Source organism: Sturnira hondurensis, unplaced genomic scaffold (assembly GCF_014824575.4).
Source record: "Sturnira hondurensis isolate 20B ecotype Veracruz unplaced genomic scaffold, ASM1482457v3 Scaffold0022988, whole genome shotgun sequence".
NCBI classification, from domain to species: domain Eukaryota; kingdom Metazoa; phylum Chordata; class Mammalia; order Chiroptera; family Phyllostomidae; genus Sturnira; species Sturnira hondurensis.
In genome coordinates, this window is record NW_028095619.1 from 1007090 (window position 1) to 1026129 (window position 19040).

Here is a 19040-nt window from a genome sequence, read left to right on the forward strand (position 1 = left end):
CAAGGAAAAAGTTACGAGAGTAAAGTTTAGCTAGTACCACTTGTTATTTCTATGTGAGAAATTTATGAATTGCTACTCTGTGTCTTTAGTCAAGAGTACAGAACAGATTTTTAAAAAATGCTTTAAATGCTTTAAGTTTTTCTTTAACTTACTAAGCTTTATAGCAGAATCAAAGTGCTGTCAGGAAAAAATATTAAGACATACAAAAATTATTACAAACATTGAAATATTTAGTGAATAACCCTAATATGACTCTGATATTTTGTGAAGATAAATATTTATGTTATAATAGTTGCCATGGTTCCAACATGTGCAGCAGACAGACTAGGAGGCGTGTGGTTTGTTGGTATTAACAACATATCAAGAATCTTCATTCCATAGTGAATAGATAATCTGAAGAAAAAAATCTTAAGTGCTCTTATTGAAGGGAAATAGGTGAGGCTTCTGAAACCCTCTGTTTAAACTACTAAGCCAGCATATTCTCTTTTTTTACATTTCTGAAAATATGAGGCACTTGCCTTAATATCATTACCAGTAAGATCCATAGAGATTAAACTTTTCTGGAAAGGTTGATATGTTAGCATAAAACAGGTTGTGGAGCAAACTCACCAGAGAAATAGTACAGCAGACCCTTTAAAACAACCTGCTTTATAATGACTGAATAATAGCTTGGAAGAATGAACCTCTGAGACTAATTCCCACAGCCAGTAAAATACCTTTAAGAATGTAAGTCTTTTGTCAGTCGTGCAAAGCAGTTCTTGTGTAGGAATGAGTTGGGTAGGTATTTTGGTTAACTTAGGATCATTGTTCCCAAATATGTACCTTAACTGGTAATGTATGATCTCATCTAATTTAGATCTTCATATTTTTATTTCCAAATTATTTTATCTACTCAGTAAGTCTGTCAAAAATAAATAATCCTATGGAAATTATACATCAATAATACTAGACATTTTGTGATACAATATTTATAACCTCCATTGTGTTGAAATAAAATAACAGACACAATCAGAGTTCCGCTGAACATCTTGTAATAAAGCAAATACGTGCGAGACTCCCTGTCACCCTTCTAATGGTGCTTATCACTCAAACGCAAAGTCATTTTCACAATATGAAACCTTCAGTTTTCCATGATTTCTTGGATTTCGTTTTCTTTTAAAAAGGGCTGATATTTTAAAAAATAATAAAACTACCTCTTGCTGGTAGGTAGTTCAACTAGAAAGCACTATTACCACCAGAAATTCTACATAAAAGCCCTTTTTAGGGAGTGTTAACTATTTCTGTGATTTGGCAAGAACTTTCACAATTAATGGTTGATTTCTCTATTAGTTCCTAACAGTCAAGAGTTCTTGAGAAACCATTTACAAAATGACATAAAAGGTGAGAAATCAGTGCATGGCAAAGTAACAGCAGTTTTATTTTTTAATGTTGCTTAAGGCAATATTCCTGATTTAGAAACATAATGCTATTTAAATGAAGATTAAGATCAGCCAGGGCTGATGTGTTTTTTTTTCTTGAAAGTTATCTATGGTCTATTCTATTAGTCGTCATGGATATTTCTTAGCCATGATGAAGGTGGATTTCCAAGTCAAACTATATATTGAATATTATGTCACACAACACTTAGCACCGGCTGGTGTGGCTCAGTGGATTGAATGTCAGCCTGTGAACCAAAGGGTCACCGGTTTGATTCCCAGTCAGGGCACATGCCTGGGCTGTGGGTCACATCCCCAGTCGGGGGTGCATGAGAGGCAACCACACATTAATGTTTCTTTCCCTCTCTTTCTCACTCCCTTCCCCTCTCTCTAAATAACATAAAATATTTTTTAAAATACACGCATACTTAATAGTGATTTTATTCTTGCAATCATACATGCTCATAAATTTATAAAAAACAAACATGTACAGTAGAAAACATCAAAACATTCAAAATAAGAATAAATTAGGCATAACTACTGTTAAAATGTTGAGGTGATTTTCAAAATTTCAGAATAGGCTTTTTTGGGTTTGGTTTGAAAACATTGGGGTCACGAACCTACATTACGCCGTTAGCTCATCCAGTGTCATTAACTTTGAATTTTTATTTTTAGTGGGCCAGTGCTATGGTGTGACCACCATTGTATTTGGATTATTTTTAGGCAATTAACATTTACACAATTTCATAATTTATATAATTTAGTAAATTCACATAGTCTTGTTTTTAAATGGTGCAATTTAAATTTTAGCATATGCAATAAACTATTTTCTCTATTGAAATGTACATGTACATTCTTATGTATATACCTTTGTTGAAAATTTTGGTTAATAGTTAATATTGCCATATTTTGGAACTATATTAATTCATGCATTATGAAATACTATAATAGGTAGCATATCAAGAGAGAAAAATGCATCATCTATGAAGAATCACTTGACTATGTTAGTCTATTGATTCACAGCTTGTATTCCCCTGTGAATCAATAGTATTTCTGAAAAGCAAATTAACTGTCACTCAAGTTACCCCTTTGCAGTGCCATGTGAAAAATGACAATTTTTCCCTGTATGCAAAATAATTCAGTGACCTTACTGATCATTGCAGCCTCGTGGTAGCAGGAGGAGAGGAGAGAATTTTCAAAATGCACTTCAGTTCAATACTGGGAAATACACCTATTTCATCTTTCTTTCACCTTGTTTTCTAATGGCCAGAGCCATGGAGTCCTCCAGCACGTTCATTTTCAAAAACTCATAAAGCCTAGTGGGTCGGTCTCACCCATGATAACTTCTTCGCTCTCAGAATTTACATCTATCATTTTGAGTCTGATTTTTTGGGTTAATATATTCTGCTAACATGAGCTTCAAGGAAGCAATGAGCTATATCGAATTAACTATAAACTATAAATGGTATTTTATGGGGAAGGCAGATTAGAAAATAAATAAAAGCAGAGGACAGATAATAAACAAGTAGATATTTAACACTTCTTACAAGGTTTCTTTGTTTTAATTTACATGGATTAATTGAGTGGTATAAATCATAAAGAATGTTATTGGCAAATTTTCAGAACTTAACATAAATTGCCTTACATTTTTCAAATTAATGGCAGAGTTAATGTAAAAGTTTTGTAAAACTAAATCCCAGGCTCATAGGGTCTTGGTTGCCTTTTGTATGTCAACTATATACGAGAAGTTGAGCAGGTATTCTGTCTGCCAAAAAGGACATATTTATGAAACAAATATAAGAAAACAGTCCATTTCAGAGGAGAAATGTTGTACTTGTTTCTGCAGAACCCTAAGTTTAACATCGGTTTTCTCATTACGGTCTATAGACCAAACTTTGTTTTCCAAAGAGCACGCTCAACTAGGAAGCCCTGTTGGGAAGAGCTACTAAAACACTCCATGTTTTACAACTATGTGAATGACCTTACATTATAATGGTATTTTTGTAAAAAGAAGCCTTCTGTGCACTATATACACCAACGTGTTCTTTCATATATAAGAATGTATGCTAAGGCAGAAAAGGTCATGCACCACGCTAGCTGACTTGTTGCTTATATGTAGGATGAGACCATAGCTAAAACTGCTGGCCCATGACTGCTTTTTGTTGTCTCAAAGCTACGGTGTTCAAGTTCTGTTAAGTTTGATTCATACCAAGCGGTATGAGGGACGCATAACAGCACAGGACACAATTCCTAATTACAAACTCTTCCCCTTATCTGTGTAATCATTTTGACTTTACTGATGATAAAGCATGTTGTTTTGAAAAAGATTTAATAGTTTCTCAAATAAAAGAGGAAATAACAGAAACAGAAAGTTAAGGGGAAAGGTGGTTGCAACCATAGAGTACTTCCTGTCATAAGGTCCCTCTGCCATAAATGTTGGCATCTACCCTTTGTCACTCCATGCCTGGAAGGACCTTTTCTGGGTGTCAGGTCCTCTGTGGGGGGAAAAGTATACGGATCAGAACCATCTGGGTCCGGGTTTGAAAAGCCACAGGTGCAGAGCTGAACAGTAAGAAGAACACAGAGCCAAATTAAAAACGACATAATGACTTACTCTATCCCATGGCTCTGAACCAGAAGCTCCAACCGGAAGGTCAGGAAATCATAACAGGTCATGATTTCAGTGGACAAAATGGAGCTCTTGATGCCAATTGGAGAGGTTTCCCCAGTGGAAAAAGGCAATTCCTTCCAAGAAAGAGAAAGGAAGAAACAACGGGAAGAAATGTCTCTTACACTCACTTTGGGAAAACTGTCTCCTTCAGGAGCCACCTGACTCAGTTGTTGGGCCAGACTGGGCCATTCCCCCGGGTTTGCCCAAGCATCCACTCCCTGGAGTTCAGCAGCACAAGGGCCATTCCAGTGGGGCAAGAAGGAACCTTTGAGAGGTGTCTTTTTCAGTAAATAAAGTCTCCATGTTGTTAGGGTTTTCATCTCCTTGGAGCACACTGTGAAAAGATCACTGTAGCAAAGGATGAGGATTTTCAATATAAGGATTTATCAACTGAGGGTGGAAAGAAACAAGAGCCAAATGCATGGAGCATCTCAAAAGGCGAGAGCTTATGAGCCATCAGGGGAGTGGACTTTGCAGGGTTCATTTTCTCTTTTAAATGAGGATAATTTAAGTTTTCTATAAAAAACAAACTATTTGGTTTTAGATGAAAGAACGTAATTATTATATTTGATACCACATAAATCAAATTTAAAATGATGCAACAGTCAGATATTAACTATAGAAAATAAGTTGTGTACATATTTTTGCATGTATGCAATTTATATATGTATGATATTTTCCATCATTATTTGGAATAGTGTGAATGTGAGGAGCTGATGTTATAATCCTAATATACATGTTTCATATTAGTTCTGTTTATATTCCTTCAATAGGACTAATGGAATATAATAAAATTTGTAAATTATATGATATACAAAATCTACTCAGTTAAAAGACATAAAATAGATTTCAATCATATCCTACTACCTCTACAATATTGGAAATAACTGCCAAGACTAGGTGGGAATGAACACAGGAGTCAACTATTGAAAACTGCCTGCATTGTATTGCTCCTACAGGTATACTATTATCAGAGCAATTTCAGTTTTGAAAGTATATGTTTTTACCTAAGTAAACAGCATGCATTAGTACAGAGCTACAATAAATTTTAAATGTGTAATCATTAAGGTATAAGGTGTATTTTCTAAAAGAATACTATAATAATATATTGACTATCAAGTTTATTTAATAAAAATTTTAAATAGTTTTAATAGTTGTACTTTACAACTTATGAAACCACACAGTATCAGAAAGTGTCTAATTCTAAAAACTGCATGCTTCAATTATATAATGATTGCTCTGTGAAATTGAAATATAATGCAAACCTTGGGGAAAATGTGGTTTGGGTTGAAATTGAAATACTTTAGGCATGATAAGAAGATAAAGACATACTTCATATTTATTGACTTGTTTAGATGCAATTTTACTTTTAATAGCTTTGGTAAAAATAAATAATATACGTACACACAGTCACTTGTGTATAAAACACATTTTCACTGTACCATAGCTGAAAAATCTCCCTGCACTTTATGAGATAAAAGCCAAAAATAGATTGGTCTTTTTTGCAAATGTGAAGGCTTCATCACAGGCAGGGCCAAACAAGAAAGTATGACTATAACCATTTAAGTCCATGACTGCTTGAAAGTAAATTATCACTTGCAGAAAGCTCAGGGATGTATTGAATTCATCCATACCAAGAACAAGGTTAGAGTTGTATAGGATGCCCTGAGACATTTGGATTTCAAATCAACTGTGAAGTTTTTAGATAAATATTTTCAAATATTGAATGAGGCATAGTTACACTAAGCAATTAATTGTACTTTATATGAAATTCCAAAGTTAATGGGAACCCCATACTGTTAGGTTTAATCATATTGAACATGGTCTTCAAATGCTGTCCCTTGCCTACAGGGTTTAATGTCACCATTGTTATTAGTGAGTCACCGCTCAATCTGCCCACAAGACATTTCAAATCTTCTATTTAAACCATAAAGAGTATATTTGAAATTTTCTTAATCCCATTATCAGAAGAGTTTCCATCAGATACTTTTCTTCTTTCCCAATAATACGCTTTAAGTTTGTTCCAGAGAAATATGTAGACGAAAGACCAAGTAGGTAGTTGAAATATCCTGTTATGTGAAAAAGCTTATAAATTCTTGCTTAATGTCCTATATTTTGCTATATTTTCCAAAGAATATGTCAGAAGAAATGGGAGAAATTACCACATTTTATATGCAGTGGCCCCAACAGACTCCCGCTTGGACTAGGCCTCATCCTTGGCTTCAGTGTCTTGCCTGTCGAATTCAGGTTCAGCAAGAATCCTGCTCATTCTGTTTAGAGAGAATCTGATGCCCCCAGTGTTTGCTTACCCTGGCCCGCAGTCTTCAGTAAGAATCTTACTGAGTTCAGGAAGGACCCCCTTCCTCTTGTTCTCTTCTCAGTAAGTTTCCACTTACTTACTATACTCAGAGTTCAGCTCAATCTCTCTTCCTTTTGGTGGTAAAGTTTTACTGACAATTTTAATGGGTTACAATTTTTTCTTCAACAATATAACATTAATTTTAAAGTAGACTGTGAAAACTTAAAAATATACGAGTATATTCTAATTTCTAGAGCAATCACTAAAATGTGCAAATATGTAGCTGAAAAAGAACAATAAATAAACTAGAAATCTAAAAAGTTTAAATAATCAAATAAAGGCAGAAAAGGGGAACAAATGTTGTAAAAAAGAGGACAAACCAAAAATTAGTAATAAAATGAGCAACCAAATTAAATCACATCAAGAGGCATATTAAATGTTAACGAGTGACCACTCCAAGTAAAGACAGGAAGCAAGATCTAACTTTTGGAAGTCTTGAATATATGAAGATCCATCCTACAAATGGATGGGAAAAGATGTATCAATCAACAGTAAATATAGAGGCCAGAGTGGCTATATCAATATTAGAAAGACAGTTTTCTAGATAAAATAGTATTACCAAAAATGAAGAAGACTGTTTCCTAATTATAAAAGTGTTACTATATCAGGATGATTGAAACAACACAATAACTACACTGACCTACTTGATACCTGTACAGAGATCAGTACAGCCTAAAACTTAGTATATTAACTGAGATTAGCTTTGCCAAGGACTCGCACTAGCTCACTGCAAATCTCTCTATATCTATTTCTCTCCCTATCTTTACAAACACACACAAACTCACCCACGATCTTTTAGTTTGTTCATGCAACCCAGACTTTATTTACCTGTGAAATAAATGGAACCATTAAATTGGCTGTCACTCAGATTACGTGTGGATGTTTGGGTCGAATACATTTTTTAAAATCACACTTTTTCCTTTTTCTCTCCAGTCATTTTGTAAGCGACATATGATTGGTCCTCTACATTATTAATGTGCAAACATGAAAGTTACGGCTTATTAGGCAAAATTTGATTCACTTCTTGTCCATCTTACATCTGTACAAACATTCTAATACCTCCTCATTACAAAGCTTGACAGCCTATTGAATACACAATACGCCTAATATCACTGGAACACCAATTGCCACTTCTAAAAAAAGGGAAAGTAGCATTTTCCTCCTGTTCAAAGGCCATCAACATAGTTATACTAGGAATATGAATTTGCCTGGTTAAAATTCAAAATACTGATTTAAATGTATTTTGAATAACGTTCACAGATGTAATGCTTGGTTAAGGTAAATCAGAATTTATTAAATGTTGCATTGAAATTATAGGTAACACTTAATCCCAAATGGTTAATTGCTACACACCTAAATTATGGAAAATAGTTCATTAACACTGAAACAGGAGGGAGAATCTTGCTACTAGGGGTAGTTTTCATGACTTTGCTCACATTTGGACCAATTTGGTCTAAGTTAGGGATAAATGTCTTCACATGTCCAAATTTGACATCTCCAAATACTAGCCCAGAAAAACGTAGAGGTGATCCCAGCAGGAACTTTGAATATATTTTTTTCTCATACTTGCTCTTCTTTACGTCAAAGTCAATAATACAGAAAGGCACATTCCAGTGGTATATATTTTTAAATATAAATTATAATTTAAAATGTCAATTAACTGATCATATATCTCTTTATCAATATTAACCTTTTCTTTTGCCAAGTAAAGGTCTTGAATAAGTAAGTGATAGTAAATTTATAAACAAATATTTTCCCCAAACAATCACTATAATATTATGAATGATTTTTTATTCATAGTTACCTATGAATTTTTGAAATAGCATGTGTTAATATGTGCTGGAATAGTCTTTGCTAATAAATAAACTGGACAGTATTTATTATTGATTCAGGATCATGAAACAACTCTCTATTTGAAGAACCTGACATGCTTGCCAGAAACTTGCAGAATTTATAAAAGGAGAAGTTTATCATGGTAGCATTATTAATTTTTAAATGGAAAGAACAATTTCTGTTTCTTGTAAGATTTATTCAAAAAAAGGAGAATAAATTAAAACTGAACTGTATTTTGCCAAATGAGTTCTTATAGAAGGCCAAGGTCATCGGATGGATGGACATTTACTGGTCACTAATGATTCTGTTATGCTTCTCATAGTGTCTGTGGCCATAGACCAAAAGGTACTTTCTCATCCCCCCGAAAGGATGTATGTCTGATAAATTCTCTGTTAAACTAAGAAAAGGTGAAAGTCATACCGAAGGCAATGGGCTTGTTCTGCTTTGGACTTCAGTAGAGGCTAACTTCAGAATATAAGCCAAAGTTCCAAAGAGTAATAAAAACAAAATTCCATTCTGTTCCCTGGGGAAAAATTATTTTTCTTTTCAATTTCAAAAGCCAAGTATAAACAGCATGATGTTTTCCACCAAATTGTCACTGTCTCTTCATCAAGGATGCATGTATTATTTAAACGACACCATAAAATGAAAAAGGATAAAGTCATTAAAAGTTTGGCATTTCTGTGCATTCTGTCGTACCTTTGGATAGATTGGGGTGTTTAAAAATATTCGACAGTCATGATATAGAATAACATGTCACAGAATTTTGGAAGAAAAGATAGCATGATTCATTTCATTAAAGCATCTCAGTTCATATTGACAAATTATTTCAAAGTATTTCAGATAGACAGGAAACAAACTTCATTTCCCAGTGTATCCATTGGATTAATTTTGGTTGCTGAGGTAATTTGGAGGCTTTTAGTAAATTCCAGGCCTGAATTACTATTTTCGTGAAATACTAGTTCTAAGAGGGGAAGGGTAACTTTTCTTAGAGGATACTGCTGATCGAACCGGTGTAAGGTGATTGTCACTATCATTCTTCTGAGGACCCGATAGCCTGATAATGTAGAGAGTGCTACACCTGCTCACTGATCAGAAATGCTAGCACCAATGTAAGTTACCTCTCATCACTTGATGGTTCTTGATATCACAAACTATGTGTTTATGTATGTGTAATGTTTTGAAATAGGAAAAATATAGAAAGAGAAGTAACACATGATGTCACTCCTCTGTAGAATCTAATGAACACACTGAACTAACAAGCACAATAGAGGCAGACTCATGGATGGAGAGCAGATGACAGCTAGGGAGGAGGGGGTAGAGGAACTGAGCAATAAGGACAAAGAACTTGTGGACATGGACAACAGTGTGGGGATTGCTGGTGGTGGTGTTCAAGGGGACTAAATGCTAATGGAAAGAATACAATGAAAATTATTAAATTAAAAAACAAAATGTGTTAGTACCTACAGAGCAACCCCCCCAAAATATCTTTAATTATAGACAATTTGTTTTGCTGTGTGAGAATTTTGCTTCTTTCATTGTTTTATTCTATCTTAGACTGTTAATGTTAATAATTTGTTCGATTTAAAACCTGCTCTTCATCAAACTAGTTAATTTATCTAATTTAGATATTAGGATATATAGGAATAAAATCCTGGGGAGTCTAATAATTGAAACTAATGTATGATTATGAACATATGGGTTGATTAGAGTTCTGATCTAAAATAAACACAATTTACTTACATACAGTGTATCTATATTTATCACTATGAGGTAGCCAACCTTAACAATGTTTTCATAGTAAGCCTTTCCACCTTATCAATTTTAAGATGTCTGCCTACCTCTGTAGGTCCCGAATAATAATCTTAGTGATAATGACTTCACTCAGTTCGTCACAGCTGATGTGAGAGAGATGTCAGGTGAAAATGAGACCACTCAAGTGTGATGCTTGTTCATAATGTATCCTTTGGATGGTTTGGTTAGTTGACTTACATGCATAGATAGAAACTCTCAACTTGCAATGAGCATCTTCAACAATACTAGTGGAAATTTAAGTGACAAAAAACTGTCAAATAAAAATTTTAAATCTAGACTGAATGTTTCAAATGCCTTTTACTCTATATTTGGACCACATGAAACCAAAGTCTGAATTGTCAACCTATGGGAAGACCAAATAATCACTTACTCGGGATAGTAACCAGTTTTGCTGAAATGCTTACTCGGGACAGTAACCAGTTTTGCTGAAATGAATGTAGCAGTTACAACCTTATATTCCCCTAAAGTACAACATCAAAAAATCCTCAGGGAATGCAATTACGAAGCTAGTGAAAGAGCAAGAGAGAGATCAAAGCAAATTGACAGCACTGTCTCATTCTTTTTCACAAAAGTTCAGCTTTGAACACAAATCAAATGACCTGTAGAAGACCTCTATCATGTGAAATTTGCTATTGGAGATTAACAGATGCATTAAATGTAACAGTCTGACTGGCAATTTCTGTATAATGAACACTTGCTTCAGCCTTTAGTCTATAAAATATGCATTTGTCCTCACACAGATAAAGGGTAAGGAATGAGTGGGAGCATCACCAGAGCACATTTAATCACATGTGTGAACTTGACATCTGAATTTTGAGACACTGGGATTTGCACCTCTGTTTCCTGAAATATGTATTATATATCAGCCAATTAAATAAATATGAGTGAGTAGATGGTTCTCCAAAGCAATTTAAAGACCAAGTAAGAGTAAGCATCTAGAATGAAGGAAAAAATTGTCCAAATAAATCTGTTTAACCTCATAAGAACACATTCTCTCTGAGATAAAACATATAATTTACGCTCTAACAGTAATCTTCATTTCACAGTCCTAAAAGTATGTTTCAATATACTGCAGATGGAAACAGTTCTTTAGTAAGTGATTTCTGAAGAGAGATATCAGGGCAGTGTTCTCTGCAAAACAAAGTCTGTCCAAAAGGTACCCTGCCATGTATCATGAAAAATAGAGACATTTATTGAAGGAGATATAAGATACAAGAAACATTGTACATAGGACTATGACACCTCAGTCCCCTTCAAAGGAGGCACATGGGGACTTCACACAATTCTCCCAACCACCATCAGCTGCCCCTTCATAGTTTCCTGAATCTCATTGATGGTCCGAAATCTCTTCCCTTTCAAAGGGGATTTTAGTTTTGGGAAAAGCCAGAAGTCACTAGTCACCAAATCTGGGCTGTTAGGGGGACTGAGTCACTTGAGTGTTTTGATGTTTCACAAAAAAAACTCTGCACAAGACATGATACATGAGCAGGCACATTGTTGTGATGAATCTGCCAATCACCAGTTTCCCATAGCTAGAGCCTTCTGAATCATCCGAATAGTTTCCACAGAAGAATGTTCAAGCTTCACACAGAATCTGATGCAGATTTGTTGCTCTACTTGCTCAGTCATTTAGAATATGACAACCACACAGTACACACACTCACTCAATGGCATCTACCACCCTCACTGACTGAGTACAGTGAGGTCGTCATTATTCACACATGCACAATCCAGTCCACTCTCCTTGGCTGCCAGATCGCACAAACTGTTCTCATTATATTAACAGTGGGTGGACTTTTTCTGGACAGACCTCATATGTTCCTTGTGAATAGGCATTTTTGTTAATCTGCTTTTTATAGTATTTTCCAGTATCATTTATTGATATACATATTGGCAGAGTTTTGGTCATCATTAGAACCCTACCTTTAGTTCAAGTTGCCTTTTCAGCATCAAATAATCAACTAAATGACTACATTGTGTTTTCCCTATAAAAGACCCTGATATTCGCAGGGTATTGGTGCTGCAAGAGGATAACATACTTCCCTAGAAAAAATTCCTTTCTTTATAGTTAAATGTTATTAGTGAGGTACAGAAGCCCTCTGAGAATGTTGTTTTAAGTGTAATTAATTTTAACTCCACTGATTCATAGTGCACATTATTTGGAATTTGCACTGAGTTAATCTGTGCTTGTCTCATGCTCTCTCTTTGGGAAATAGTTTGTGAAGCTAATTAAATGATATCAATAATATTAAGGGAAATATTACCATTCACTAACAAAACTATTCTTAAAGGAATATTTTTGGCCCTGGCTGGTATGGGTCAGTGGATTGAGCATGGGCTGCAAAGCAAAGAGTCACCAGTTTGATTCCCAGTCAGGGCATAAGCCCGGGTTGCAGGCCAGGTCACCAGTTGGGGGCATGTGAGAGCAACTTATCGGTGTATCTCTCTCACATTGATGTTTCTCTCCCTCTCTTCCTCTCTTCCTGTCTTTCTAAAAATAAATAAATATTTTTAAAAGTATTTTCACAGCACTCAGTCAAATGCAAACAGTTACAACATTAATTACACTTCTGTTTTTGTGCATTTATTTAATATTGATTCACTAATAGCTGGTGAATTTTTATGTATTTATATATGGAATGATGAAGTTTATCATAAAACTTTTTAAAATTAAACTAGGATTTTCATCCAAGGTGTCCTAAATGACCACGATTAAAAGCTATAGTTTTTATAAGTTGTATATACACACATATTGTGAACAATATTCTGTGCACCAAACTGAGGAAAAGATTTTCTTTTGGTAAGTCTGGATATATGATGTCATGAATAGTTTTCTTTTTTATCATAAATGTTATGAACTATAGCCATACCTATTAAAGGGGAGAAAATTTCTTTTAATGTCAATAAGCTTCTGGTTATTTATTATCAAACTCGACTGCTGTTTGTCATTATACACAAAAATTAACTCAAGATGGATCAAAGATGTAAATAGAACACCTGAGACAATAAATTACATCAAAGAACACATAGGTGGTAAACTTATGGACCTGGGCCTTAGAGAGGCTTCTACAAATTTGACCTCAAAGGACTGTATCAAACAGCAAAGCAACCTGCCAACAAAACAGAAGGTCAGTGTCAAGATGAATTGACACTGGGAGAAGCTCTAGAGCTGTCTTGAATGAACTATATTTTATATAAAATTATTATTTAAACAATAATATTGCATTGCTCCACCACACTTTTGGAAAACAATTTATGTGAAACATTACCTGCCCTTGACTTGGAGTGTCACCCCAGTACATTCAATAAAAAATAAAAGAAAAGGTTATGTGTCAACTATTTTCCAGTTTAATCCAAAAATCAGCAAAATTATAAAAACCATATGATTTTACTTGTATGTGGGGCATAAAAGTGAACCTCAGAAGCATCAATGAACAGCACTTTGGTGGTGACCAAGAGGGCAGGGGGTGGGTACAGTAAGGGGTATGGGGTCAAATGTACGATGACAAGATGATTTGGGTAATGGGTGCACAATGCAACATACAGACCATGTGTCATAGAAATATATGCTTGTAACATATATGATCTTGTTAACTAATGTCACCCCAATACATTTAAGGAATAAAAATAATATATAATAAATCATCTTCTTTCAGTTAAAATGACTATATAAATTTGCTTATCATAAATGGGCAAATGTTTCAATATTGTAACTATATTTATTGTTGCAAAATTTAAGGCTCCTCAATGAATTGCTTCTATGATTACCAGTAAATTAAATTTTCCTTTAAAATATAGTTATGTGCGCATAGTTTATAATTCAATATCACCCCCAATATGTAAAGGTCTACCTTCCCCATTTCTATAGAAGTGTAGGATATTTAAAATTTTAACCTCACAGTAAATGGTTATTTAATAGAAATATTTGGTATTAATGAGAGTCAGGTCTTATACATCTTATACTTTTGCCATAAGGGTGATAAGATAATGAGTACTTATACTGCATATCATTTTGGAGATTTATAGGATCATGAATATAGAGTTTTAATTTGTAGTATTGTCTTTTAAGAGAATTGATGTTTTTATTATGATGCCACATCCTTTATTATAGCTAATAACATTTCTTGTTCTAAAGTTACATTTCATGATCTAAGTACTCTGTTTTTACTTAACTAGTGTTTGTATAGTATTACAATATCTGCTTGATATTTCATACCTATTAGCATTTGAAAACTTTACATAAACCATATAAAGGAGCTTTAGAAAGTGTTATAGTTTAACAAAGCATTTTATGTCTGTAGTTTATTGTGTCGTTAAACTGATTTGTCATTATTTCAGAAAATGAGAAATACAGAAATCAATTATCTTTGAGATAATTGTAGCTATACTTCATTCTTGAAATAAGAAGGCATTTTAGGGTTCAATAAACTATATTTTCAAATTAATTTAATTTATTGTTAGATATATTCTCAGATTAATTAATTAGATTCTTAATCAAATGGTTCGTTATAATTGCTTAGTTCATTATATGTCTCAATGACTGGTTCTCCCATTCATTTTGCTTCTGTCCTCACTTCCTATTACTTCCTGATATATATCAATGGGCTTTTATGTACAGATCAATTAGCATAGTTTCCATTTATGGTCACAAACACAATTAAAAATAAGTGCATTTGGGAGACTAAATGAAAGTATCATAATGATGAAAATGAGATTCCATCTACCCACTCCTGGTTATTTGTGTTTTCTGTAAGGAATTATTTTTTGACAAATGAAGGACCCATCGTGGAAATATTGGTGAATATAGATTTTTAATTTGCCCTGTGGCAATGACGTGTTTTAAGTAGCTAGGAAAATACGCCTTTGAAATTCACATTTTACCTTTTGTCTCCCACCCTCACAGCCGCAGAGATAACCGTGCAGCCGACCTTGGAAGAGGTCTCGGACACCTGCACACAGGAGTGCCTGATCCTGGGCCACTCTGACGCCTGCTGGATGCCGGCCGCCCTGACCCGGGCCAGCCCCCTGCACGCGCAAGCCTCTGTTCCACACCACAGCCCTCCGGTGACACTGACCTCTGTTCGCCGCCGCCACCTCCGCAGCCCTCCAGTGGCCGAGTTCATCACCCTGTCTCACAGCCCACCACCGGCACAGGTCTTCGCTCCCCAGCTCAGTCCACCTCTGCCCACCTCCGCTCTCTATGCCAGCCCTCCCCTGGGCCAGGCTGCCGCCCCCCAGCACAGCCCTGCCCAGCCAACGTGGCCTTTGCAGCAGGGAGGGCCAAGTAGTGCTCAGTCTCACTCTGTGTCTGAAACAGCTCATCCTTCTGATGAGTCAGCAGAAGGCATTGCCTTGAAAACCTTCATGGCAGGCCAACAGGCCAGGGCCTCTCGGGATGATGACGCTCCTGTGAAGGAACACCCCTTCTAAAGTCACAGTTCTCAACAGGACCTATATCGTTAAGATTTCGAATCCAGTTTCCATGAATATTCCAAATTGTTAGTTTTGTACATAGTTATATAAATAGAAACAGATACCAGAACAGACTCTAGAGCTAGACACCCTTAGTCAAAACACAAAAATAAATTCACAATTTGTTTACTTCAGAATGTGCACTTAAAAAGAAATTGAAACACTCGTCCCCCTTTGTACAGAAAGGCTTGCCGAGTAAGACAGTGATATGGAGTGTACAGTGTTTCTGATGCACCGTGACTGTTCATTTATTGTTGACAACATGTGCAATATTACTGATTGTGTTTCCATTCTGATGTTTGTAGTACATAGCAAGTGGACTAGCAAATATCTGATTTTCCAAGAGTACCTTTAGTTTATCTCAACTTTTGTTCAAATAACATTAGAAGGTAGATGTAGGGCAGCATCTTTGTATGTCTTTTTGTTTGATACTTGTTGCTCTCTAGTTTTTTTCTTATTACTGTTTGTACGAAAATGCACAGTACCACGTGTAAATAACTTATATTTTGTCTGTCTTTTTTATGTTTTCTACCTTTATTTGGAGAATATATTGTGCAGAGAATTTGTATAGACCTTTTCAGTAACAAATATATATACACTGTACAGATTTCTGTCTAACCTATTCTCTACTCTTTAGTAGAGTTCGAGACGTTGAAGTGCAATACATGCGCCCAAATGGGTGTCTTTCTACGAAAAATTATTTTTGTAATGTAGTGTAAAGTGCATCAGAAATTATGTTGTATCTGCAGTTTAAGCCTATGTTCCATGATTAATTAGATGTTTATCTTCTGCAATTTGTATATAAGAACCTGGAAATCACAAGAAAAGTGAACGCATTTGATGAATGATTCATTAACAGCCATGACCGGAAACTGCTATTTCCTAAAGAATAGCAGGAAGTTTTAAATGGTGATGTGAGATCTGAAAAGGCTGATACCAAAAGACGGTCAGTAAAAAGAATACACAAATTAATATAACTAGATAAAACCACATAACAAACCTATATGACTAAGGGATTTTTCTCATTCTAGCTCAACTTCCTGAAGAAAACCACTAATAACAAGATGAGAATCCAGACATACAATCCTAAATCTACAGGACAGGGTTTTAAGGAGATATGCAGAGGGAGAGATAAGGTTCATGACAGCTTCTTGAGGTAGATAAGAAATACCCCAAGAATGCAATAAATAAAAACAACAATGACCAAATCTATATGAAAAGGAAACATGTTCTAAGTGAAGAATACAGTACCATTTGTAGGGAACACTAGTTTCCTTCTGTCGTCCTTTAGTTCCTTTGTTGTCCTTCTGGCTGGCCGGTTTCACCAGCGGTGCACATGTGTGCACATTTCACCAATTTACGGAAACAGCACCAACTTCATTTTTCTCCACAGCAAAACGCAGACGATGTCTTGTTTCAGTATTACACTAAACCAAGACACAGTTGATCTATTCATTGGGGGTGGGGGGAGTGAATAGTTCTTGTTAGTTAAAATTAGATGTAGACTTTGTGACGTGTAACTTGGAGATCTGTAATTTATGATGAAACTGTGTGTAAATGTTGTACTATAAAGTGTGGTGAGTGTACAATTTCATTGGTGAAGATTTCCACTGAATGTTGAGAAAGCTTCTCTTCTTGTGCCCAGCAGGTTACGTAGCGACTGAGAATATATTGTTCCGGTTGGGAAGGATATTTGCTTTAGTGTGTAGAATGACTTCTTAACTTTTAACCACAAGAATTTAATTACTGAAATTTCAACTGAATTAGTATTATTGATATTGTTTCTGCTTTGTGTTTGTTAAAGATTTTAAACCTGGAGATGATAATGAAACCCTTCCAGTAGACTGTCAGCTGTTTTTTTTTCCTCTGAAAACTTGCACAGATAATGTGTGAGAATTTTCACTTCTATTTTAGTTATTTTCACATTTTTCCTCTGCACATTTTAGTTAGGATCTACACACACACAATTAAATAAGGCAAGAGACAAAAAGGAAAATCTGAAAAAATTCATTAAGTAATATGTTAGGAATATGACTGGTTACTACATTAATAAAAATCAGAATAGGAACCAAAGTTAGATAGTTCAGATTCTTTTGTGTGTGCTTTATTGAGTTATAAGTGTACTGTTAAGTGCTCCTGACTGAAATTAGTAAAGTTTGGAGACCTCTCCTAGAGACACAGGAATGAACCAATACTCTTTACTGCACGGTCAGACTTACATTGTGTTCAGAATGTTAAAACACTGGGCACCCTCTTCGGGGTCTGTACCAGAGTTGCCTGGAACGGAAGCAGGCTAGAACTAGCCAAAGAGGCGAGGGGTGTGAGTCAAGTGATTCTCCCCTGTGCATTCTCTTTCAAAGCTTCCTTGAGGTCTGGCCTTGGCAACCTGTGACTTCTGAGGTGTTAGATCTGATGAGACCTTTCTCATTACACTGCAAATTCTTGGACTGCGTAGCCAGAGTTACAGGTTGACAGTTCACAGGTAGCTCTTTGGGTGAGCAAAGTCTTTAGTTGCAGAGCTAGAAAAAGTCTTGTTCTTCCATCAGTGCAAAATAATACCCTTGGAAAAAAGAAAGATTTGATTTAGTTTAAAATTCGAACTTCAAATTGAAAGACAAGTGTGGTAATATATTCAGTGAGACTGGTTATTCAATTTTGTGGCTATGTTCAGTTACATGTGATTAAGACTTTACTTGCTATAGTGTTTCTGTATCACATTTATAAGTATCTATTGAAACACCTTGTATCTTATGTGCTATGTGCATACACATTGTTTTCTTGAATTTTATCTTCAAGTTTAAGCTAATACTGTGTGGGTGTATTAAAAACAAAGTTACATATGATACAAAAAATGTGATAAACTTAGAGAGTACAGTTTGTGTGGTCTAATTTAGCTACTGAACCTTTTCTATCTGGTAATGTAAATTTGGTCAGACAACATGGCTACCAAATGATGAGTGCTATTGTGTATTGGTGACAGTTAAGAGCCTCTGCCTTCCCAGACTCATATTTGTCACACATTGCCATGAAGATGGATAAACGTGGACTAAAGATGATCACAAACTGTGCAGTCCTTATAATGTCATCATGTCACACCCCAAAACTACCAACCCGTGTGCTTTCAGTGACTGTGATTTGTTGACAGCAGCCGAAGGCTACTCACAAAAATGTGTGTGCGCAAATGAAACAAAGTGAAGACAATTGTTTAGTGATTGTGATATTTTTAGAAATCAAATGTGTGAAATTTATGCTATCTCTCCTTAAACTACTTGGGATTTTATGAAATATAGATTAATGTTTGTATTTTGAGAAGATTCTTCCTCTGTGACATCATACAGCATCTGAAATGAACAGCAGCCTGAAGGAGCTCCAACCAGGCTTCGGAAATGAGACGGTTCAACATTGTGTGGCTCAGGACAGCGTGATATGCTATGGATTGTACACAAATGTGTATGGATTGTTCTATTTCAGGTTC

General features: G+C 35.2%; 1 protein-coding gene across 1 annotated transcript in view; it reads left to right on the forward strand.

The window, feature by feature from the left end:
- The window catches only part of PCDH11X (protocadherin 11 X-linked), a 408939-nt gene extending 390538 nt beyond the window's left edge, over positions 1 to 18401 (forward strand). The window contains exon 7 of the mRNA XM_037037357.1: positions 14997 to 18401. Coding sequence (XP_036893252.1) covers positions 14997 to 15523 — 527 coding nt within the window. The 3' untranslated portion in view covers positions 15524 to 18401. The remainder of the gene's footprint in view (positions 1 to 14996) is intronic.
- The last annotated feature ends 639 nt before the right edge of the window (positions 18402 to 19040 follow it).